Source organism: Oncorhynchus tshawytscha, linkage group LG13 (assembly GCF_018296145.1).
Source record: "Oncorhynchus tshawytscha isolate Ot180627B linkage group LG13, Otsh_v2.0, whole genome shotgun sequence".
NCBI lineage: Eukaryota > Metazoa > Chordata > Actinopteri > Salmoniformes > Salmonidae > Oncorhynchus > Oncorhynchus tshawytscha.
The window spans coordinates 41,696,855-41,721,965 of NC_056441.1; the positions used below are offsets into that span (position 1 = coordinate 41,696,855).

A 25,111-nucleotide genomic window follows, 5' to 3' on the forward strand; every position below is an offset into this window, starting at 1 on the left:
CCATCTTTGAATTCTTCATTAGCATTGGCCTCATTATAGGTTACCTCTTAGAATGAGCACAAGAACGACCCGGTCTTCACTAAGCAATGATTAGTGTGCAAATAGCTCATGTTAGAGACTTATCGTCCTTTTCATCATTCAAAACAGGTGCTCTGCCAGATCCACCTCTGTTCATTACAGAAAGCTAATTATGTACAATCACAGCATAGCCTGTGTAAATCAATACCCAAAATTGCTGATCTAAATGCGTTGCAGACTCTGAACTGAGATATTTTGAAAGGAAAATATATGTTTATGGTGTAGAAGGAATCAATGGGGGGAAGTCTTAACAGACTGACAGTGCAGTTATTTCATTAGGAATAGCCTGCATGAACAGAGCCTTCGCTTGAGTGCAGAGGAGCTATTCGCTGGAGAAGGTACTGTTTTAAGTTTCACATTGACATTCGTCTAGTGTTCTTCTCGTGCCACTTCACTCAAGCGACATTTCGGGTGCTTGAAAAACAGTGAAGGACTTAAGTGATTGACAGACACTCATGTCAGTGCTCAAATTGAGACCATTATCATTCCAAGAAAAGACTTGTTCTCGAGCTTAACTCACATGAATAGATTTAACATTCAGTACTTCACCATTCATGATCAACCTGCCCATTGTTTCAGTTAATCACTCCTAGGGACTCCAGGAGTCCAGACAATGCTGCTATATTCGGTTACATTGCCAATTAAATGTTTTTATTTTCTCCATGGGTGGGGACTTGAGACTTTGGTACATAATATTAAATTGTATCTCACGGAATAGGTTGAGATGCTGAATTACTCTTGAACTAAAGTTTTACCAGTCACTCCGAATGATCAGCCCAATTGGTCTAGATAGTCTAGACCAGTGGTTCCCAGAATTTTTATAGTCCCGTACCCCTTCAAACATTCAACCTCCAGCTGCGTACCCCCTCTAGCACCAGGGTCAGAGCACTCTCAAATTTTGTTTTTTGCCATAATTGTAAGCCTGCCACACACACTATACAATACATTTATTAAACATAAGAATGAGTGTGAGTTTTTGTCACAACCCGGCTCATGAGAAGTGACAACGAGCTCTTATAGGACCAGGGTACAAATAATAATATAATAATAATAATCAATAATTTTGCTCTTTATTTAAACATCTTACATATAAAACCTTATTTGTTCATCACAAATTGTGAATAACTCACCACAGGTTAATGAGAAGGGTGTGCTTGAAAGGATGCACATAACTCTGCAATGTTGGGTTGTATTGGAGAGAGTCTCAGTCTTAAATCATTTTCCTCACACAGTCTGTGCCTGTATTTAGTTTTCATGCTAGTGAGGGCCGAGAATCCACTCTCATATAGGTACGTGGTTGCAAAGGGCATCAGTGTCTTAACAGCGTGATTTGCCAAGGCAGGATACTCTGAGCACAGCCCAATCCAGAAATCGGACCGTGGCTTCTGATTTAAATTGAATTTTCACAGAACCTCTTGTTGCGATTTTGATGAGTCTCTCTTGTTCAGATATCAGTAAGTGGACTGAAGGCAGGGCATGAAAGGGATAACAAATCCAGTTGTTTGTGTTTTCTGTTTCGGGAAGGTACCTGTGTAATTGTGCACCCAACTCACTCAGGTGTTTCGCTATATCACATTTGACATTGTCCGTAAGCTTGAGTTCAGTCGCACAAAAAAAATCCTACATTGATGGAAAGACCTGTGTGGTGTCCTTGTTAATGCAGACAGAGAAGAGCTCCAACTTCTTAATCATAGTCTCAATTGTGTCCCGCACATTGAATATAGTTGCGGAGAGTCCCTGTAATCCTAGATTCAGATCATTCAGGCGAGAAAAAACATCACCCAGGTAGGCCAGTCGTGTGAGAAACTCGTTATCATTGCAAGCGGTCAGACAAGTGAAAATGAAGGTCAGTAAAGAAAAGCTCATGTCAATACTTTGCCCCTTGATAACCAGCGCACTTCTGTATGTTGTAAAAGCGTTACATGGTCAAAGCCCATATCCTTGCATAGTGCAGAAAATACACGAGAGTTCAGGGGCCTTGCTTTAACAAAGTTAACCATTTTCACTGTAGTGTCCAATAAGTCTTTCAAGCTGTCAGGCGTTCCCTTGGCAGCAAGAGCCTCTCGGTGGATGCTGCAGTGTACCCAAGTGGCATCGGGAGCAACTGCTTGCACTGCATTACCACTCCACCATGTCTCCCTTTCATGGCTTTTGCGCCATCAGTACCAACACATCTTGACCACCGAAGTCCATTTGGCACAAAGCTGTCCTGTACTTTAAAAATATCCTCTCCTGTTGTCCTGGTTTCCAGTGGTTTGCAGAAGAGGATGTCTTCCTTAATTGACCCCCCATAAACGTAACAGACATATACCAGGAGCTGTGCCAGGCCCACCTCGTCTGTTGACTCATCCAGCTGTAACATATGGAATTATCTGGCTTGTATGCGAAGCAGTAATTGTTTCTAAACATCTCCTGCCATGTCACTGATGCGTCGTGAAACAGTGTTGTTATTAATGAAGGCATAGGGAGTTGTTGGCGCTGACAGAGTGTTGCCTCGCTTCGCATTCTTAGGAAACTATGCAGTTTTATGTATTATTTCTTACACTGTTACCCCAGGAAATCGTAAGTCTAATACATACAGCCGGGAAGAACTATTAGAGCAACGTTAACTTACCAACATTACGACCAGGAATACGACTTTCCCAAAGCGGATCCTCTGTTTGGACCACCACCCAGGACAATGGATCGGATCCCAGTAGGCAACCCAAAACAACGGCGTTGCAGACAGAGCGGTCTTCTGGTCAGGCTCCGTAGACGGGCACATAGCTCACCACTCCCAAGGATACTACTCGCCAATGTCCAGTCTCTTGACAACAAGGTAGACACAAATCGAGCAAGGGTTGCTTTCCAGAGAGACATCAGAGATTGTAACAGTCTCTTTCACGGAAACATGGCTCACTCGGGACACGTTATCGGAGTCAGTACAGCCACACGGTTTCTTCACGCATTGCGCCGACAGAAAAAACATCTCTCTGGCAAGAAGGAGTGTGGTGGTGTATGCCTTATGATTAACGAGTCGTGGTGTGATCATAATAACATACAGGAACTCAAGTCCTTTTGTTCACCTGACGTAAAATTCCTTACAATCAAATGCCGACCGCATTATCTACCAAGATAATTCTCTTCGATTATAATCACAGCCGTGTATATCCCCCCCCCCAAGCAGACACCTCGATGGCCCTGAAAGGTCATTGGACTCTATGTAAACTGGGAACCACATCCTGAGGCTGCATTTATTGTAGCTAGGGATTTTAACAAGGCTAATCTGAAAACGAGGCTCCCTAAATTATCGAATGTGTGAACCGGGCTGGCAGCATTCTGGATCATTGCTACGCTAACTTCCGCGACGCATACAAAGCCACCCCTCGCCCTCCTTTCGGCAAATCTGACCACGAGTCCATTTTGTTGCTCCCAGTCTATAGACAGAAACTAAAACAGGAAACGCCCGAGCTCAGGTCTGGTCAATGGTCAGGCTGGTCAGGCTGGTCCAACCAATCTGAATCCACGCTTCAAGATTGCTTCGATCACGTGGTCTTGGATATGTTCCGGATAGCCTCAGACAACAACATTGATGTATACGCTGATTTGGTGAGTGAGTTTATTAGCAAGTGCATCAGTGATGTTGTACCCGCGGTGACTATTAAAACCTTCCCCAACCAGAAACTGTGGATTTATGGTAGCATCACAGCAAAATTGAAAGTGCGAACCACTGCTTTTAATCATGGCGACCGGAAACATGACCGAATACAAACAGTGTAGCTATTCCATCCGCAAGGCAATCAAACAAGCTAATAGCCGCGTCCTCAGAGCATGCGCAGACTAGCTGGGCGGTGTGTTTACGGACATATTCAATCAATCCCTATCCCAGTCTACTGTTCCCACATGCTTCAAGAGGGCCACCATTGTTCCTGTTCCCAAGAAAGCTAAGGTAACTGAGCTAAATGACTATCCCCCCCCCCCCGATAGCACTCACTTCCGTCATCATTAAGTGCTTTGAGAGACTAGTCAAGGATCATATCACCTCCACCCTACCTGACACCCTAGACCCACTCCAACTTGCTTACCGCCCCAATAGGTCCACAGACAACACAATCACACTGCACACTGCCCTAACCCATCTGGACAAGAGGAATGCCTACGTAAGAATGCTGTTCATCGATTACATACAGCTCAGCATTTAACACCATAGTACCCTCAACTCGTCATTAAGCTCGAGACACTGGGTCTCAATCCCGCCCTGTGCAACTGGGTCCTGGACTTTCTGATGGGCAGCCCACAGGTGGTGAGGGTAGAAAACATCTCCACCCCTCTATCCTCAACACTGGGGCCCCACAAGGGTGCATTCTCAGCCCTCTCCTGTACTCCCTGTTCACCCATGACTATGTGGCCATGCACGCCTCCAACTCAATCATCAAGTTTGCAGACGACACTACAGTGGTAGGCCTGATTAACAACAATGACGAGACGGCCTACAGGGAGGAGGTGAGGGCCCTCGGAGTGTGGTGTCAGGAAAATAGCCTCACACTCAACGTCAACAAAACAAAGGAGATGATCGTGGACTTCAGGAAACAGCAGAGGGAGCATCCCCCTATCCACATCGATGGATCAGTAGTGGAAAGTTTTAAGTTCGTTGGCGTACACATCATGGACAAACTGAAATGGTCCACCCACACAGGAAGTGTGGTGAAGAATGCACAATAGCGCATCTTCAACCTCCAGGAGGCTGAAGAAATTTCGCTTGTCACCAAAAACACTCACAAACTTTTACAGATGCACAATCGAGAGCATCCTAACGAGCTGTATCACCGCCTGGTACGGCAACTGCCCCGCCCACATCTGTAAGGCTCTCCAGAGGGTAGTGAGGTCTGCACAACGCATCACCGGGGGCAAACTACCTGCTCTCCAGGACCCCTACACCACCCGATGTCACATGAAGGCCAAAAAGATAATCAAGAACAACAACCACCCGAGCCACTGCCTGTCCACCCTGCTTATCATCCAGAAGCCGAGGTCAGTACAGGTGCATCAAAGCTAGGACCGAGAGATTATGTCGATATAGAGAGAATCTACTTTGATGCGAAAAGTGCAAATCAATCCCAGAAAAACAGCAAAGAACCTTGTGAAGATGCTGGAGGAAACAGGTACAAAAGTGTCTATATCCACAGTAAAACGAGTCCTATATCGACATAACATGAAAGGCCACTCAGCCACTGCTCCAAAACCGCCATAGAAAGCCAGACTACGGTTTGCAACTGCACATGGGGACAAAGATCGTACTTATTGGAGAAATGTCTTCTGGTCTGATGAAACAAAAATAGAACTTTTTGGCCATAATGACCATTGTTATGTTTGGAGGAAAAAGGGGGATGCTTGCAAGACGAAGAACAGCATCCCAAATGTGAAGCACGTGGGTGGCAGCATCACGTTGTGCGGGTGCTTTGCTGCAGGAGGGACTTGTGCACTTCACAAAATAGATGGCAACATGAGGGAGGGAAAATTGTGGATATATTGAAGAAACATCTCAAGACATCAGTCAGGAAGTTTGGAAGCTTGGTCACAAATGGGTCTTCCAAATGGACAATGACCCCAAGCATTCTTCCAAAGTTGTGGTAAAGTCAGTGTGTTGGAGTGGTCATCACAAAGCCCTGACCTCAATCCTATAGAAAATGTGTGGGCAGAACTGAAAAAGTGTGTGTGAGCAAGGTCTACAAACCTGACTCCGTTACACCAGCTCTGTCAGGAGGCATGGGCCAAAATTCACCCAACTTATTGTGGGTAGCTTGTGGAAGGCTACCCGAAACGAAACATTTGACCCAAGTTAAACAATTTAATGGCAATGCTACCAAATACTAATTGAGTGTATGTAAACTTCTTACCACTGGGAATGTGATGAAAGAAATAAAAGCTGAAATAAATAATTCTCTCTATTATTATTCTGACATTTCACATTCTTAAAATACAGTGGTGATCCTAACTGACCTGAGACAGGGAATTTTTACTTGGATAAAATGTCAGGAATTGTGAAAAACTTAGTTTAAATGTATTTGGCTAAGGTGTATGTTATCTTCTGACTTCAACTGTATGTGCATGAACTCTAATATGCCCTAGAAAGCTCTGTCCATTTCGTTGTGTTAGGCTTTGAAACAACATTGACAGCAACCATGTTTTCCACTCAGTTTCAACCTGTTGTTGAACTTCTTTCTTCATATTGATCAATCACAGTGAGGTGAGTTTTAAAAGCACAGGACTATTTTGATGGTAAATGTTAGCATTTGCATTGATGTCAGTGGTTAGAGGGACGATGGAGCCCTGAGTACCAGGCCATCAGCGACCTGATGGTCGTTAGCTAGCTGGGTACTACCAGCACGTGTCCAGATTGCATAAGAGGTCACGTGGAATTTTACTGCGGTCATGACTACCGACAGCCCTACCAGTGAGTCACTTTTTTACATGGTTGGTGTTTGGATAGCAAGCCGTCTTTGGGCCTGTGAGAGCTCCTCACACAGACACCGATGCATACCCTGACCCTTTTAATAGAATACACAGCACATTGGTTGATAATGTGTCAGACACAAATTGGATGCCAATCTTGAAGTCATCACAAAATGTATGTCATTATGTTTTGCATATCTATTGACATGACCATGAACTCGTGTAATGATGATGTCCTATTTCTCCCATTGTGATGATGATGGTTATCGGAAATGAACATTTGATTCTCTCCTTTTGTTTCTCCGTAGCATCCAATGCCAAAGAGCAGCGATTCTGGATGAACCAACTCCAAGCATGTGCCAGACGCCACTCCGACAGCAGTGCCAAGGTGTTTACAACGCGTACACACACACTGCAGTCACAACTAAGCTCTAGCTCCTGGCATATGTCCCTAAGGAAGAGCCGTGCAGTGACAGGGAAGCCTTGACTTCCAGTTAGAGATGAATATACCACTGAGTTTACAAATCGCATCGCAGGCATTTCCGTCCTCTGTAAGCACAGCTCAGATTTATATAATTACTTGGGTTCAGGCACTTTGGAGGAAATGAAATTGCTGTTAATATGGCTTTGGACAAAGGGCTTGAATGGACAGCTATGGTATTAGTGTAGGGGTCAGGAGTGGGAGAAAGCCTGTAGTTTGAGAAAGCAGCTTTGTGGTTGTGAGATTTTGTCGCAAACCACTGTGCTTTTGTTGGGTGCATTGTTGGCACACAGCAAATGCTCTTTTCTATAGTGGTTGGATTTTGGAAATATTTAGCTTTCCTGCAGCCTCAATGCACACAGCAGGCAAAAATAGATAGCATTCATATACAGTGCATTCGGAAGGTACGTTACAGCCTTATTCTAAAATAGAATAAGCCTTATTTTTTGTCGATTTTCCTCTTCAATCGACACACAATACCCCATAATGACACAGCAAAATCTGTTACATTTTTAGAAATGTTTGCAAATGTATTAAAATTTTAAAACTTAAATAACTTATTCACATAAGTATTCAGACCCTTTGCTATGAGACTCAAGATTAAGCTCTGGTGCATCCTGTTTCCATTTACCTGTGGTAAATTAAATTCGTTGGACATCATTTGTAAAGGCGCACACATCTGTCTATATAAGGTCCCACAGTTGACAGTGCATGTCAGAGCAAAAACCAAGCCATGAGGTCAAAGGAATTGTCCGTAGAGCTCAGAGACAGGATTGTGTCGAGGCAATGATCTAGGGAAGGGTACCAAAAATGTGTGCAGCATTGAAGGTCCCCAAGAACACAGTGGCCCCCATCATTCTTACATGGAAGAAGTCTGTAACCACCAAGATTCTTCCTAGAGCTGGCCACTCAGCCAAACTGAGCAATCGGGGAAAATGGGCTTTGGTCAGGGAGGTGACTAAGAACCCTAGTCACTCTGACAGAGCTCCAAAGTTACTCTATGGAGATGGGAGAACCTTCCAGAAGGACAACCATCTCTGCACCACTCCACCAATCAGGCCTTTATGGTAGAGTGGCCAGACGGGAGCCACTGACAACCCTCTTGGAGTTTTCCAAAAGGCACCTAAAGGACTGTCAGACCATGAATGCCAAGTGTTATGTCTGGTGGAAACCTGGCACCATGAATACAGTGAAGCATGGTGGTGGCAGCATCATGCTGTAGGGATGTTTTTCAGCGGCAAGGATTGGAAGACCAGTCAGGATCAAGGAAAAGATGAACGGATCAAAGTACAGAGATCCTTGATGAAAACCTGCTACAAAGCACTCAGACTGGGGCAAAGGTTCTCCTTCCAACAGGACAATGACCCTAAGCACACAGCCAAGACAACACAGGAGTGGCTTCGGGACAAGTCTCTGAATGTTCTTGAGTGGCCCAGCCAGAGCCTGGACTTGATCCCGATCTAAAGTCTCTGGAGAGACCTGAAAATAGCTGTGCAGTGACGCTCCCCATCCAACTTGACCGAGCTTGAGAAGAATGGGAGAAATGCCCCAAATACATGTGTGCCAAGCTTGTAGCATCATAACCAAGAAGACTCAAGGTTGTAATCGCTGCCAAAGGAGCTTCAACAAAGTACTGAGTAAAGGATCTGAATACTTACGTAAATGTGACATTTCCATTTAAAAAATATATAAATACAGTACCAGTCCATAGTTTGGACAAACCTACTCATTCAAGGTTTAAAATGTATTTTTACTATTTTCTACATTGTAGAATAATAGGGGAGACCTCAAAACTATGAAATAACACATATGGCATATGGAATCATGTAGTAACCAAAAAAGTGTTAAACACATTTTTCGAAGTACAGTGGGGCAAAAAAGTATTTAGTCAGCCACCAATTGTGCAAGTTCTCCCACTTAAAAAGATGAGAGGCCTGTAATTTGCATCATAGGTACACTTCAACTATGACAGACAAAATGAGAAAAAAAATCCAGAAAATCACATTGTAGGATTTTTAATGAATTTATTTGCAAATTATGGTGGAAAATAAGTATTTGGTCAATAACAAAAGTTTATCTCAATACTTTGTTATATACCCTTTGTTGGCATTGACAGAGGTCAAACGTTTTCTGTAAGTCTTCACAAGGTTTTCACACACTGTTGATGGTATTTTGGCCCATTCCTCCATGCAGATGTCCTCTAGAGCAGTGATGTTTTGGGGCTGTTGCTGAGCAACACGGACTATCAACTCCCTCCAAAGATTTTCTACGGGGTTGAGATCTGGAGACTGGCTAGGCCCGGGCGGTGTGTTTGGGATCATTGTCATGCTGAAAGACCCAGCCAAGTTTCATCTTCAATGCCCTTGCTGATGGAAGGAGGTTTTCACTCAAAATCTCACGATACATGGCCCCATTCATTCTTTCCTTTACACGGATCAGTCGTTCTGGTCCCTTTGCAGAAAAACAGCCCCAAAGCATGATGTTTCTACCCCCTTGCTTCACAGTAGGTATGGTGTTCTTTGGATGCAACTCAGCATTCTTTACCAAAAAGTTCTATTTTGGTTTCATCTGAACATATGACATTTTCCCAATCTTCTTCTGGATCATCTAAATGCTCTCTAGCAAACTTCAGACGGGCCTGGACATGTACTGGCTTAAGCAGGGGGACACGTCTGGCACTGCAGGATTATTATCTTTTATACTGATAACAAGTTCAAACAGGGGCCATTAATACAGGTAACGAGTGGAGGACAGAGGAGCCTCTTAAAGAAGAAGTTACAGGTCTGTGAGAGCCAGAAATCTTGCTTGTTTTTAGGTGACCAAATACTTATTTTCCACCATAATTTGCAAATAAATTCATTAAAAATCCTACAATGTGATTTTCTGGATTTTTTTTCTTCCATTTTGTCTGTCATAGTTGAAGTGTACCTATGATGAAAATTATAGGCCTCTCATCTTTTTAAGTGGGAGAACTTGCACAATTGGTGGCTGACTAAATACTTTTTTTGCCCCACTGTAGCTACCCTTTGCCTTGATGACAGATTTGCACACTCTTGGCATTCTCTCAACCGTCTTCATGAAGTAGTCACCTGGAATGTATTTCAATTAACAGGTGTGCCTTTAGGAATTTCTTTCCTTCTTAATGCATTTGAGTCAATCAGTGTGTTGTGACAAGGGGGTATAGAGAATATAGTCTGTGAGTATATCAGAACTCATATGGCAGGCAAAAACCTGAGAACAAATCCAAACAGGAAGTGAGAAATCTGAGGTTGGTATATATTCAACCCATTCCCTATTGAAATCCCCTTGAGATATGAATGAAGATGAAGATGAAGATTCACTTCCCAGGGCTTCCACTAGATGTCAACCGTCTTTAGAAATTTGAATGAGGCTTCTACTGTGTTGTGGGACTGAATGAGAGGGGAATGAGTCAGACTACTGGCAGAGAGCCAGTTCCAGGTCACGCGCATAACGCATGATATCTTCCTGTGTTCTGTTCCTCCTCAAGACACAAAGGAATTCTCCAGGTGGTACTTTATTGAAGATTTATGATAAAAATATCCTAATGATTGATTCTGTACTTAGTTTGAAATGTTTCTTCAACTTGTAATATAACTTCTTGAAGAAAAAATTATTTACCAGCTCCAGCGTTTGGATAGGTGTACCAAACGCGCTAACAAAAGTAGCTAATTTGACATAAATAACGGACATTATCGGACAAATCAAGCATTTATTGTGGACCTGGGATTCCTGGGAGTGCATTCTGATGAAGATCATCAAAGGTAAGGGAATATTTAGCATGTAATTTATGGTTTATGTTGACCACAACATGGTGGCTAATTTGACTTGATTGTTCTGTGCGCTGTCTCAGATTATTGCATGGTTTGCTTTTTCCATAAAGTTTTTTTGAAATCTGACACAGCGGTTACATTAAGGACAGGTATATGTATAATTCCATTCCATGTGTATAACTTGTATTATCATCTACATTTATGTTGAATCGATGTGGCTAAGCAAAATCACTGGATGTTTTTGGAACGAGTGAATGTAACGCGCCAATGTAAACTCAGATTTTTTTATATAAATATGAACTTTATCAAACAAAACATACATGTATTATGTAATATGAAGTCCTATGAGTGTCATCTGATGATTAATTTTATCTCTATTTGTGCTTTTTGTAACTCCTCTCTTTGGCTGGGAAAATGGCTGTTTTTATTGTGGTTTGGTGGTGACCTAACATAATCGTTTGTGGTGCTTTCGCCGTAAAGCCTATTTGAAATCGGACACTGTGGTGGGATTAACAACCTTTAAAACGGTGTAAGTTACATGTATGTTTGAGGAATTTGTATGAGATTTCTGTTGTTTTGAATTTGGCGCCCTGCACTTTCACTCGCTGTTATCATATCATCCCGTTAACGGGATTGCAGCCCAAAGAGGGACATGAAGGTCAGTCAATCTGGAAAATTTCAAAAGCTTTGTAAATTTCTTCAAGTGCAGTCGCAAAAACCATCAATGCCTTATGATGAAACTGGCTCTCATGAGGACCGCCACAGGAAAGGAAGACCCAGAGTTACCACTGCTGCAGAGGATAAGTTCATTAAAGTTACCATCCTCAGAAATTGCAACCAAATAAATGCTTCACAGAGTTCAAGTAACAGACACATCTCAACATCAAATGTTCAGAGTAGACTGCATGGTTGAATTTCTGCAAAGAAACCACTATTAAAGGGCACCAATAAGCAGAAGAGACTTGCTTGGGCCAAGAAACACGAGCAATGAACATTAGACCGGTGGAGTTTTGGTGGTTCCCACCATGAAGCATGGAGGAGGAGGTGTGGAGGTGCTTTGCTGGTGACACTGTCAGTGATTTATTTAGAATTCAAGGCACACTTAAGCAGCATGGGTACCACTGCATTTTTCAGTAATACGCCATCCCATCTGGTTTGCGCTTAGACCCACTATCATTTGTTTTTCAACAGGACAATGACCCAACACACCTCCAGGCTGTGTAAGGGCTATTTGACCAAGAAGGAGAGTGATGGAGTGCTGCATCAGATGACCTGGTCTCCACAATCACCCGACCTCAACCCAATTGAGATGGTTTGCGATGAGTTAGACTGCAGAGTGAAGGAAAAGCAGCCAACAAGTGCTCAGCATATGTGGGAACTCCTTCAAGAATGTTGGAAAAGCATTCCAGGTGAAGCTGGTTGAGAGAATGCTAAGAGTGTGCAAAGCTGTCATCAAGGCAAAGGGTGGCTACTTTGAAGAATCTGAAATATACGTTTTTATTTGTTTAACACTTTTTGGTTTGTTTACTACATGATTCCATGTGTTATTTCATACTTTTGAGGTCTTCACTATTATTCTACAATGTAGAAAATAGTAAAAATTAAGAAAAACCCTTGAATGAGAAGGTGTGTCCAAACTTTTGACTGGTAATGTTCATTTGAAAACATTTATTAAAAAGCTGTTTTTACTTTGTAATTATGGGGTATTGTGTGTAGATTGATGAGGGGATTTTTACATTTTTTAAAATAAATTTTAAAGTAAGGCTGTAAGTCAAGTAGTCTGAATACATTCCCGAATGCAGGGTATTCAGTACCCTTGACTTACTACACGTTTTGTTGTGTTACAACCTGAATTCAAAATGTATTAATTTAGATTGTTTTTTTTCACCCATCTCCACGCAATACCCCATAATGACAAATTTCAGCACATTTTTGAAAATGAAATACAAAAATATCTCATTTACATAAGTATTCACACCCCTGAGTCAGTACATGTTAGAATCACCTTAGTAGCAGTAACAGCTGTGAGTCGTTTTGGGTAAGTTCTGTCAAGTTGGTTGTTGATCATTGCTATTTTCAAGTCTTGCCATAGATATTCAAGCCAATTTTAAGTCTAAACTGTAACTAGGCCACTCAGGAACATTTCAGTGTTGCCTTGGTAAGCTACTTCAGTGTCTATTTGGCCTTGTGTTTTAGGTTATTGTCCTGCTGAAAGGTGAGTTCCCGAGTGTCTGTTGGAAAGCGGACTGTGTTTAGCTCTATTCTGTGCTCAGCTATATTCCATGTATTTGTATCCTAAAAAACTTCTTAGTTCTTGCCAAAGAAAAGAATACTGTATTCTACCTTAAATGGTTTAGAGTTAATGTTTACAGTTAATTCATTGATCTGTATCTAAAACTATTTTTCATTTACAGTTATTTACAAGAGTCATTTAATTAGAATTCATGTGATGAAGATTGAGAGAACTATGTACGTATTTCTGTTGTATTGGTTATTATTATTATTGGATTATACTATTGACCATTGGAGGCTGGTGACTTGAACAATTGAGGAGGATGGGAGTCCCACGGTATAGGTACGGAACGCACGGTGATGACAAAGTGATTACTGCTCACATGTCAAAGCTGCTGAATCTCACTCTTGTAAGGAAATTCTCTGACATAAATGCATTAAGGCAGCTATATGATGAATGTGAAATTCAGATTAGGAGCTTAGAATCACTGGGTGTAGTGTCAGAATCCTATTGAAGCCTACTATGCCCAATCTTACTGCAGATGATTCCAGAGAACATAGCTCTTGACTATAGCCGTCAGAGGGGAGTAGAGGATAGTCTGTTTCCTACAGAAAGAAGTTCAGACCAGGGAGATGACCAAGAACATGCAACCTACAGAAAGAGGTTCAGACCAGGGAGATGACCAAGAACATGCAACCTACAGAAAGAGGTTCAGACCAGGGAGATGACCAAGAACATGCAACCTACAGAAAGAGGTTCAGACCAGGGAGAGGACCAAGAACATGCAACCAACAGAACGGGAGCAAACCACGGAACAAGTCATGCTTCTCCAATGAAATGAAAACAAAATGACCCAACATGCCATCTACTGCGGCACTGCACACAACAAGGCAGTAGGAACAAAACTGTATATTCTGTGACATTGTAGACCACAAATCCAAAAACTGCACAGACCACAATATTGCTGCACACAAAGAGAAAAAGAGAGACTAAAGAACATTTGAAGATGCTTTGTATGTTTAGGACAAACACACAGCATAATTATCTTACTGTGTGTACCAGTAAGAGGAGGGAGGTGCAACCCCTATTGTTTCTGCAGAAGCTGTTGTTTCCTCAGTTATTCCCCACTTAGTGAAGATGAAAACAGATGGACAGAACACTGTGTTGCTACAAACGGCAAAGGCATGAGTAGAAGGCCCATTGGGCAGGAAGATAGCTCGTTGCTTATTAGATGGAGGCAGTCAGAGAAGCTTCATACATGTGAACCTTGTGAACCTCCCAACTTCTGCTCCAGCAATGTCCTAACAGAACACATTGAAGAGAATGTCTGGGACAAACAGCAGAGAATAGAGGCAATTGAAACCCCACAAGTGTGCACAGCTGTGATGAAGGTTCCTGGTGAACAGATTCAACATGAGCTCAATAGAAAGGGACTGCAGCTCGCAGACTTTCCAGGAGATGACAATGATCCTGAACTCTCTGTCCTGATAGGAGCAGACTACTACTGGCAGATGGTATCAGGCCGAGTGGAGCGACTGACCGAGACACTGGTTGCTTTAGAGAGCACCTTTGGATGGTAGGTGCAGGGATCCGTGTCCATGTCAAGTGTCGCCGAGGCAATATGCATGTTCATCCCACTTGATGAAGACACACTAGACTTCAAGCAACTGCATGCACTCTGGGAGCTTGAGTCTCTGGGTATCACCAGCGAGAAAACAACACAGAATCCAGAGGTAAATGAGGCTCTACCGAGGTTCGAGAGAACAACCACCTTCAAAGATGGACTAGACCATGTGGACTTGCCATGTAAACAAGAAATGCCAGAACTCCTAGACAACTATAAAATCTCCAAGAAACTGTTTGAATGTCTGAAGAAAAGACTGAAGAAGGGTGTGACTTTGTACCGCAGATACAATGAAGTTGTGGAGGACTACTTACAACAGGATATGGCATAGGATGTGACCAAGGACAATGCATCAAGCGCAAACAACATGAAATACTACTTACTTCACCACGCAGTACTCCGGGAGGACAAGGTGACGACAAAACAGAGTGGTGTTTGATGTCTCGTCCCATGACGATGGCTGTCCATCCCTCAATGACTGTCTACTCACAGGACCGAACCTGAATCCGGATCTGCTCATCGTTCAGATAATTTCAGACTACATGAGATCGCATTCATGGCAGACATCAAGAAGGCTTTCCTGCAGACATCCAAAGCAGAGAGAGACGAACATTGTGAGATTCCTGTGGCTCACATGCCCACCAATGGGAGAAAAGAAAGAGGAGCTGCGCATGCTGAGGGTGAACAGAGTGCTATTCTTGCACTCCTCCATTCTTGCTGGCAGCTACAATCAGGAAGCACCTGAAACAATATGAAACAGAACAACCAGAAGTCACTATGTAGATGACTTCATTGCAAGTTCACACGTTGTTGAAGAGGCTTACTTTGTGACAACTGCAAAACGAATGGTGTCGACTGCAGGCACAGACCTCTGCAAGGGGATGACTAACTCTCCTGAACTGAAAACAAAATGGGAGGGGAGTACGACAACTTACCACCCGTTGATGCTAGAAACACAAGGAGTAGTGCTCAAAGCTTTAGGTTTAGTGTGGAGACCGGGACCAGATGAGAAGTATTCTGCACGCATCTTCAAACCTGTTTGCTTCCTGATCCCCTTCAACATCAGGGTCAAGTAAATGCTCCAGGAAATGTGGGAGAGAGGGCTCAGCTGGGATGAAGTGACCATCTGTACTGACATAAGAATGGCAACCGTAGTGTTCAGAACTAGTCACACACTGAAACTACACAGTGTTCTGTGACGCAAATGAAAGGGCTTACAGTGCTGTAGCTTACATGCAAGGTGAATCACAAGACAGAGGAACAATGACAAGTCTAGTCACATCAAAGTCTAGGGTAGCCCCATTCAAGAAAATTACGCTGCCACGCCTGGAGCTCATGGGAGCTGTGATTGGAGCGAGAATAGCAAAAAACCTCATGACCACACTGAAAATGGAACAAAAACGGATCTAAATGTGGACAGACTCTATGATTGGATTTGCAGCTCACGAATGTAAACAGTTTGTCGCAAACAGAGTGCCAGAGATCCAGTCCTTGACCAATCCAGAGTCATGGTCACATATGGAAGGGGAAATAAATCCAGCCGACATCCCTACAAGAGGACAAACTGTTCAAAACTTGACACAGAGCCAGCTATGGTGGAACGGACCCAGCATTCTGACATCACCCCATTAGTCGGAGGAGACTGATGACGACAAGGATCCAGAGGAGGTGGATGCAGAACTCAAGTCCAGTGACCTGGTGACTGTACAGCTCACATCAAACAGCACAGACATCACTGAACCCGTGTTGGAGCTTGAAAGGTACAGCAAACTGAAGAGTGTTGAGTGACCACCTGGATAAAGAGATTCATAGCCAATGCTCATACAATCATGAAGATGCAAGGTGGACTGACTGCTGACGAACTGTTCAAGGCAGAAAACTCAGCACCCAAAGCTCAACAAGGAGGAAATGGCAAGCAGATGGGAAGTCCAGGCAGAGACTTGTGACCAGCTTCCGGAACAGCTGGTGAAGAGGCTGGATCTAAAGTCAGCACACCGCTGTGACACACCACAGCCCACCCCACTGAAAGTGAGTGACGTTGCAATCATCGGAGAAGATAACACACCTAGACAAGCCTGGAAACTAGGGAAGTTTGGGGAACTGTTTCCAGGCCGAGATGGCCTAGTTAAGTCATGTTCAGTTTGAACTGCCCCAGGGACTTTGTTGAGGAGACCTATTCAGTTGATATACTGCTTAGAGATGTAGATGAACACAGGATGTTGTAGCTTAAATGGGTTACAGAGTTAATGTATACAGTTAATTCATTGAGCTGTATCTAAAGATATGTTTCTTTTACAATTCTTTACATATGTACAAGAGTAATTGTATTAGAATTCATGTGATGGATATTGAGAGAACTATGTACATACCTCTGATGTATTAAATTACGCTATTGACCGCAAGTACCAGAATGCCTTGCGTGCGACCGGAAGTAAAAACATATGTATAAAAAAATAATAAAGCGATAGCGTCAGTTATGTACAAGTGAACCAGTATTATTACTAAAAATAAGCTTTCATCTCACAACTGACGACCTGAGTCATTACTTTGAAGTTAGTTATTCTATATACCCATAACATGATGCAGCCACCACCATGCTTGAAAATAAGAAGAGTGGTACTCAGTGATATGTTTGGGGCAAATCCAACACAACACAACATTTTGTATTCAGGACATAAAGTGAATTTATTTGCCACATGTCTTGCATTTTTACTTTAGTGCCTTAACACAAACTGGGTGCATTTAAAAAAAATAATAATAATAATTCTGTACAGGCTTCCTTCTTTTCACTCTGTCATTTAGGTTAGTATTGTGGAGTAACTACAATGTTGTTGATCCATCCTCAGTTTTCTCCTATCACAGCCATTAAACTCACCATTGGCCTCATGGTGAAATCCCTGAGCAGTTTCCTTCCTCTCCGGCAACCCGGTTAGGAAGGATGCATGTATCTTTGTAGTGACTGGGTGTATTGATACACCATCCAAAGTGTTATTAATAACTTTACAATGCTCAAAGGGATATTCAATGTCTGCTTTTTAATTTTTCCCCCTTTTACGAATAAATGCCCCTTTCAAGGCATTGGAAAACTTCCCTGGTCTTTGTGGTTAAATCTGTGTTTGAAATTTACTCCTCAACTGCGGGATGTTACAGATTGTGCATTATATTTGGGGTACAGAGAGGTAGTCATTCAAAAATCATGTATTATTGCATACAGAGCCCATGCAATGTATTGAGTTTTTATGCCACATTTCACTCCTAAACGTATTTAGGCTTGCCATAACAAAGGAGTTGAATTCTTACTGACTCAAGATATTTCAGCTTTCATTTTTTATTAATTTGTAAACATTTCTAAAAACATAATTCCACTCTGACGTTATGGGGTATTGTGTGACACAAAATGTAAATGTAATCCATTTTAAATTCAGGCTGTAACACAACAAAATGTGGTCAAAGTAAAGGGGTGTGAATACTTTTTGAAGGCACAGTGCTTTCTGTAGACATGAATACCATAACCTCGCAGAATGATCCTCTCTATTAGATCCAATCTTATCTTGGCACCCCTCGTACACCTGCTCCTCCCACCGCTACCCCTCTAACTCTCCTGCCATCTCCTCCCATAGGGCTCTGCAGCTGCTACAGTTGGCCTTATGTGAGACAGCTACTCACTTTGAGTACAGTATCATCCCTGATTCTCTGCCTGTTTGAGTGTGAGAGCGAAGTTGGGTACGTGCCACCTGGCAATAGCTTTGAAGGGGAACCCTTCCAAACCTATAAACCCTTTTTGTGTGGGAAAGTCATATTCACATCAAGGTCGTGGTGATTCAGGACAGACACCTGAGTGTTTAGTTTTTTAAATTCTACTACATCATATTGTGTTGTTTTTGTAAGAAAATGTTTCAGCAAATGGCTTATTCTTCAGCACACTGCTGTTTTTTTTCTTATTTTCCTTCGCTCCCCCCCGCACCATCTCTCCATGTCCTCAGACTGATTGTGTGAGTGCACCGCAGCAGTTTACATTCAATGCCCTCTCTGTCTGTCTGCATCTTCTCTCTCTCCCATGATGCATCACCCCATTTCCTCCACCCATGCCTCGTGGCACTGTGTTTCCTGTAAAAAAAAGAAACATTGTCTTATGTAAATGAGTTGATGTTCAGCCAGTGCCAATGTAGACTTGATTTGAGGAGTGTATATCATTTGCTGAAGTATGGCTGGTTATGGACTCACATAGGGCCCTGCAGCTGCTACAGTAGGCCTTATGAGTCAGCTATTCCCTTTGAATACATTATCATCCTTGTTTCTCTGCTTGGGTGTAAGAGGTAACCTGGGTACGTGCCACCTGGCAATAGCTTTTAAAGGGAAACCTTTTTGATTTCAAAAGCTTTTGTGTGGGGAAAGTCATATTCACATCGAGGTCATAGTGATTCAGGACTGCCACCGGAGTGTTTTGTTTTTTAATTCTACTCCAGCATATTGTGTTGTCTTTGTTGGAAAATGTTTCAGCAAGTAGCCTATTCTTCAGTGCTGTGTTTCTCCATGTCCTCCATTGTGTCCCTTTCCTCCCCCCACCCCCCACCACCACCATCTCTCCATGTCCTCAGACTGATTGTGTCCCATTTCCATGTCCTTCCCTTCCTCCCCCCACCATCTCTCCATGTCCTCAGACTGATTGTGTCCCTTTCCTCCCCCACCATCTCTCCATGTCCTCAGACTGATTGTGTCTCCCCCCACCATCTCTCCATCAATTGTGCTCTCTGTCTGTCTGCATCTCCTCTCTCTTTCTCCCATGATGCATCACCCCCATTTCCTCCACCCTTGCCTCGTGGCACAGGAACTCTCAGAAATATTCTTCCTGTTTCCTGTCAAAAAGACAATCTGAAAGACCTGTTTTCCTTATGTAAATGAGTTTGTTTTCAGCCAGTGCCAATGTAGACTTGATTTGGGAATGTTTTGAATTTGCAGAAGTATGGCTAGTTATGGACTCCTGCTCTCTTGGTATGTTGGTATCTCTGGCGCTCCAGTTCAGCCCTGTTGTTGGTCTGTGCTGTCTCTGCACTGTCTGTCTGGGGTACATTGGTTCTCCATTTGACAGTGGAGCCAGTGGAGTGTCAGCCTCATGATGGAGTTATCCCATCCTCTGGATCTCTGCTGTGGGCCTTGACAGCCTGGTTTGGAAGTCACTGGGTTGTGGAGGAAACAGTAGAGATTCAGAACCTACTGTATAGTAGTGAGCCGACCTAGTTAATTTTAACAGGCGGAAGGAAGAAACTTAATCCGTTTTGCATCTGGGTCATGTTCAGTAGGGCACATAGTTTTGTAATGGAAAACAAAAATAACTTCTTATTGGACAAGTTCAGGTAGTATCTTTCCATTTCCCAACCTACTGAACATGACCATGTACTGAGTTCTCTGTTATTTTGTGTTTGGCCTTAGGTGTGGAAGTTGAAGGGGTCGGATGAGCACCTGAATGTGGAGAGAAAGACGGGAGGCAGCCAGGAGGGGCTGGTGAGTCCCGATGCACCCATCCACACCTCAGCTACTGACTCTGTACAAACTGGCCCAGCACAATCACCTGCCTACTTTCAGTTCTCTATATACTGTAGGAATACATACACTTATACGGTTATCCATGTCTTTATCTCTAGTTGTGTCCTGGTTCTCACTTTCTGCACTCATCCATATATTTAAAAGTAAAGAAAACGCCTTTATATTATTGGATACCCGCTTGAAAAATGTAATTGCAAACTCTCAAACCACATTCACTTTTTCAAAAAGTGCTGCACAGTTGAATAGACCGAGAAGTTCAATTCTACTCCCTAACTTGGATCAGCAAGGGAAAGGCTCCCAAAAGAAGAGGGTGAAGAGCAAGATTAGGATTTTCTTTCTTGTCAAAAGCAGTTTTTTGGGGGGGATTCCTGTACTGTGACAGAGGGCACAAGTTGTCATTACCATGCAACCGTAGTAGTCTAATCGCGTCTAAGCTTCCCATTCTACTTCAGTGAATAAGTATTGCAGCTCCTCCGAAGGCGAAGATATATTCCTGGCTTAGCATACACCATCTACAATGACTCCATGTTAGCCTGAGCGCTGAAATACACTTGGGGAATGAGGGCATTTTTGTTCTACATTTTATCTCCAATGCTGGGTGTACAACTGATCAGTGAACGCCACTTTCCTCAGGTTAGCTGCTTATTTATGCTTTCGGTGGAGATGAACACTTTATTAAAAAAGCTGTCAAGCATTTCATACTAGGGCTATTAATGGTGACTGTATTGCCACCACAGCACACCAGTAGTCACGAGCCATGAACGCAGTCAAATTCCACATGACCGTTTAGTCACGGTAACTAGGCTTCTCCAAGCTCTGATGCTGCTGATGATCAGTAGTAGCCTACCAAACTTGCTAACATTGTGGAAACATTGGTTCAATAATCTCTCTCAGATACCGGAGCCTGTGAATTCAAATAGACATTATTACAAAGTAACAAGCTGAGTTGGTCCATGGAGCAACTGCCGGACTCAGTCTCAGTCCACTCCTTTTATACAGTTTCATGCTTATTCAAGTTTCATAGTCCCTCCACTTTATGCTAATAACCATATCCCCTCGGCTTTACTCCACCATTGTTTCCAAATCAAAGTTCTTTCCTCTAGGCGGGGTTTACCCTCCCCCCTAGTTCTTTGGATCAATTATATTGGTGGCGCACCTATACATTATTTCCAGAAAATAATACGTACAGATTACTATAGGCAATTATAAGATTGCTACATGCCATTATCGTATTGTAATATTACTACGGGCCATTCTAGGATTAAGTACAGATAACTATAGGCCATTATAGAATTATACAAATAAATACACTTAATCCCAGGATTACACATAGTGCCTTTGGTTACTCCCTTTTAGAGCTGTTCAGCCTTTTAACAAGAAACACATTCTCATAACAGAAAGCACCCATATATTCCCCCCTTTGGGACTTACGTCCCAACCCTTAAATTTGATCCAGTACAAGTGAGAAGGAGAAGCACCTTCTGTATGTATTGCTATGGAGGCAATCTGCCTCCCTTTCTCCTTATCGACCGTTGCTCCTCTTCCTCACCCATACTGGGGAATCAGGACCAAACCTCTCCTTTCACATATAGCTAGAAAGAAGTAAAAGATCCATCCTCCAGCCAATTGTCCTTTAACACACTGTGTATACGCATGTGCATGCATTGCTTTGCCTTGCACAAGGTTCTCAGTTATGTAGAATACAATAAAAACAATCAACTCAACCTCATAAACCCTTATAACATCGTTCTCAATATGACACCGAAACATGTGGCCCTCCCTCACGGACACCTCTCCAACAACCATTTTAGCATAAGTGTTAAACATGTCGGAGGATTAAAGGCATGGTCCGTGGACTCTTGTAACCGGAAAAACCCTATGTTACATACATGGTTAGACAAAACAAATTCTCAGAAGGTCTAACATCATTTATAGTATCATTCAACAATTGATATACTGAATATATGTATGTTCACTAAACACACTATTCATCACAATACAATGGGCAATCACCCCTTTGACACATTGCACAATCCAATGGTTCAATATAATGATAATATCCATCTCTTTCTTTCCATCCCATTGGGCATGGGAATCATGTCCATCATTGTCCTTTACTTCCTGTCGTAGTCCTTTCAGCTTGGTCATTGCCTTAGTAAATGAACCATCTGGGGCGGTGTTATTGGGGATGAAGGTGCAGCATTCATCTCCAAACATAGCAGAAAAAGGTGTAGTTTGTGTTAAGAGCCAATTCAAGGACTGCCTGTTCTGCCATGTCATTCTGCTTGTGGCCTGTACTTCTTCTCCCAACACTGTCAATGCATAGTCTGTATAATTAATGAATCTTTGTTGGTTATAGTAAATATAATTAATCCATTCTGGATTTTTGTTTGATGCTATCCAGAGAAATATTCAAATCCTGATTTAACCTCATCTCTTGCTTTGTATTCCCTGGGGATTCCTCTAGGTTGTCCTATTGCATCCAAATAGACCTTGGGGTCAGACTTATACTCTCTCCTTACTGGAAACAGGTACAAAAGTATCTATATCCACAGTAAAACGAGTCATATATCGACATAACCTGAATGAACTCTCGGCAAGGAGGAAGCTCCAAAACCGGCATTAAAAAAAAGCCAGACTACAGTTTGCAACTGCACATGGGGACAAAGATCGTACATTTTGGAGAAATGTCCTCTGGTCTGATGAAACAAAAATAGAACTGTTTGGCCATAATGACCATTGTTATGTTTGGAGGAAAAGGGGGAGGCTTGCAAGCCGAAGAACACCATCCAGACTGTGAAGCACAGGGGTGGCAGCATCATGTTGTGGGGGTGCTTTGCTGCAGGAGGGACTGGTGCACTTCACAAAATAGATGGCATCATGAGGGAGGAAAATTGTGGATATATTGAAGCAACATCTTAAGACATCAGTTGGGAAGTTAAAGCTAGTTTGCAAATGGGTCTTCCAAATGGAGAATGACCCCAATCATACTTTCAAAGTTGTGGCAAAGTCCAGGTATTGGAGTGGCCATCACAAAGCCCTGACCTGAATCCTATAGAAAATTTGTGGGCAGAACTGAAAAGGTGTGCGCGAGCAAGGAGGCCTACAAACCTGACTCGGTTACACCAGCTCTGTCAGGAGGAATGGGCCAAAATTCACCCAACTTATTGTGGGAAGCTTGTGGAAGGCTACCTGAAATGTTTGACCCAAGTTAAACAATTTATAAGCAATGCTACCAAAAACCTATTGAGTGTATGTAAACTTCCGACCCACTTGGAATGTAATGAAAGAAATAAAAGCTTAAATAAATAATTCTCTCTACTATTATTCTGACATTTCACATTCTTAAATGAAGTGGTTATCCTAACTGACCTAATACTGAGTTTGTACTAGGATTAAATGTCAGGAATTGTGAAAAACTGAGTTTAAATGTATTTGGCAAGGGTGTATGTAATCTTCCGACTTTTTAAAAATTTGTACGTAAACGCAAACAGATGTCTGCACTCCTCCGCCGGGGGCACACTAAAAAATGCTCCACATAAATCAGTCACTGTAAGGTACTTGGCATCTGGGGGAACATTGATCAGCAGCGTGTAAGGGTTTGGAACTTCTGAAAGCCAGTCCTGTGCTATGTAATTTATTGCTCTTAAGACATGTACCAGTCTCCATTTCTTTCCATCTGCTTTAAGGACGGGCAATAGAGATGTATTGTAGCAGCTCTGTGTTTCTATTAATACCCCTGCTTTTATCAGCCCCTCAATAGTCATGCTTATGCCTTCCCTCAGCTTCTGGTTTCCTATAATATTGGTCTTTTCAGGGGTGTTTAGCATCTGGTTTTAATTTAATGCTTACAGGACTTGCTGATTTCACTACTCCAACGTCTGTGTCATGTTGTGACACCCCTTCTGGTAAGTGTTTGTTCTATTTCCTGCCTTTGCTGGTTATCTGGTGCTATCCCTTCTCCTAATTCTACTTGTTGGTTAGCTCTAACTTCTACCTCCTTTGGGTCCCCATTCATTACTGTTGTTGGCAGTATTTTAATCAAGGCTTTATGAGTGGATAGTCTGTTTTGTTCCACTTGCTTATTTTTGCTTGTTTCATCATGGACCTAAATCATTTTCTATAGCTCCCTTATTTACTAGCAATGTAATGTGTGGAACGGAATCAGAAATATTATACAATGTTTCCACACTATGAATCATCCCTGTCCTCTACATCCATTGCTGCTCCCTGTTTCCCTATAATTATGTACTGGGACATAATTGGTACTGATTTTCCATTTGCATTTATTATCCAAAGTTGTTCTAATAAATTATCTTGTTAGGGGTCATACTGCATTGTGCAGTGATACTCAGAGCAAAATCAATCAGCTTCAGGTATCTGAGCCTGGATAAACCTTCCCCACTACAGTTTTATCTATTTCTATCTTCATTTCTCCTAACCAATACATATTTGCTGTTCCTTTTGTCATTACCATTTGTAGGTTTTAGTCCCGTTACCCCTTCAAGAGAGCACTTCATTTGTATGCCCATTTTGCATAGAGCATCCCTTCCCAGTACATTCATTGGGGTTTGTTCTGACACCAATATAGGAAGGGTCGCTGATTTATCATCAGCTGTTAAATAGACTGGACCTGTCATTGGAATGAACTGCGTTTGTCCCGAGAATCCTATAGTTTTGGCATATTCACCAGACATGGAGAGATGAGAGGCATAATTTGGACTTACACATGTGTAAGTGGCTCCCGTATCTATCATCATGGGTGTGCCTCTGTTCTCTATTTGAACCTGCAGGATAGGTTCTTGATCAGCTCTTGTGGTGATCACTGGGAACTGAGCCTCCCCTGTAGGATTCTCTGGGCACCCCTAGTATCCCAGATTAGGCCCTGCCCATGGGTTCACAGGATCCTGTGGTTGCTTCTGATTTTT

At 42.6% G+C, this 25,111-nt stretch overlaps 1 protein-coding gene across 2 annotated transcripts in view; it reads left to right on the forward strand.

Moving 5' to 3' along the window:
• The window catches only part of LOC112264983 (oxysterol-binding protein-related protein 10-like), a 131,078-nt gene that overhangs the window by 35,874 nt on the left and 70,093 nt on the right, over positions 1-25,111 (forward strand). For both annotated transcript variants that reach the window (XR_006078622.1, XM_042295740.1), the window contains exons 3-4: positions 6,819-6,898; positions 20,070-20,141. Coding sequence is in view for 1 of the 2 variants with exons in the window: in XM_042295740.1 (XP_042151674.1) it covers positions 6,819-6,898; positions 20,070-20,141 (152 nt within the window). In the remaining variant the exon portion in view is untranslated. The remainder of the gene's footprint in view (positions 1-6,818; positions 6,899-20,069; positions 20,142-25,111) is intronic.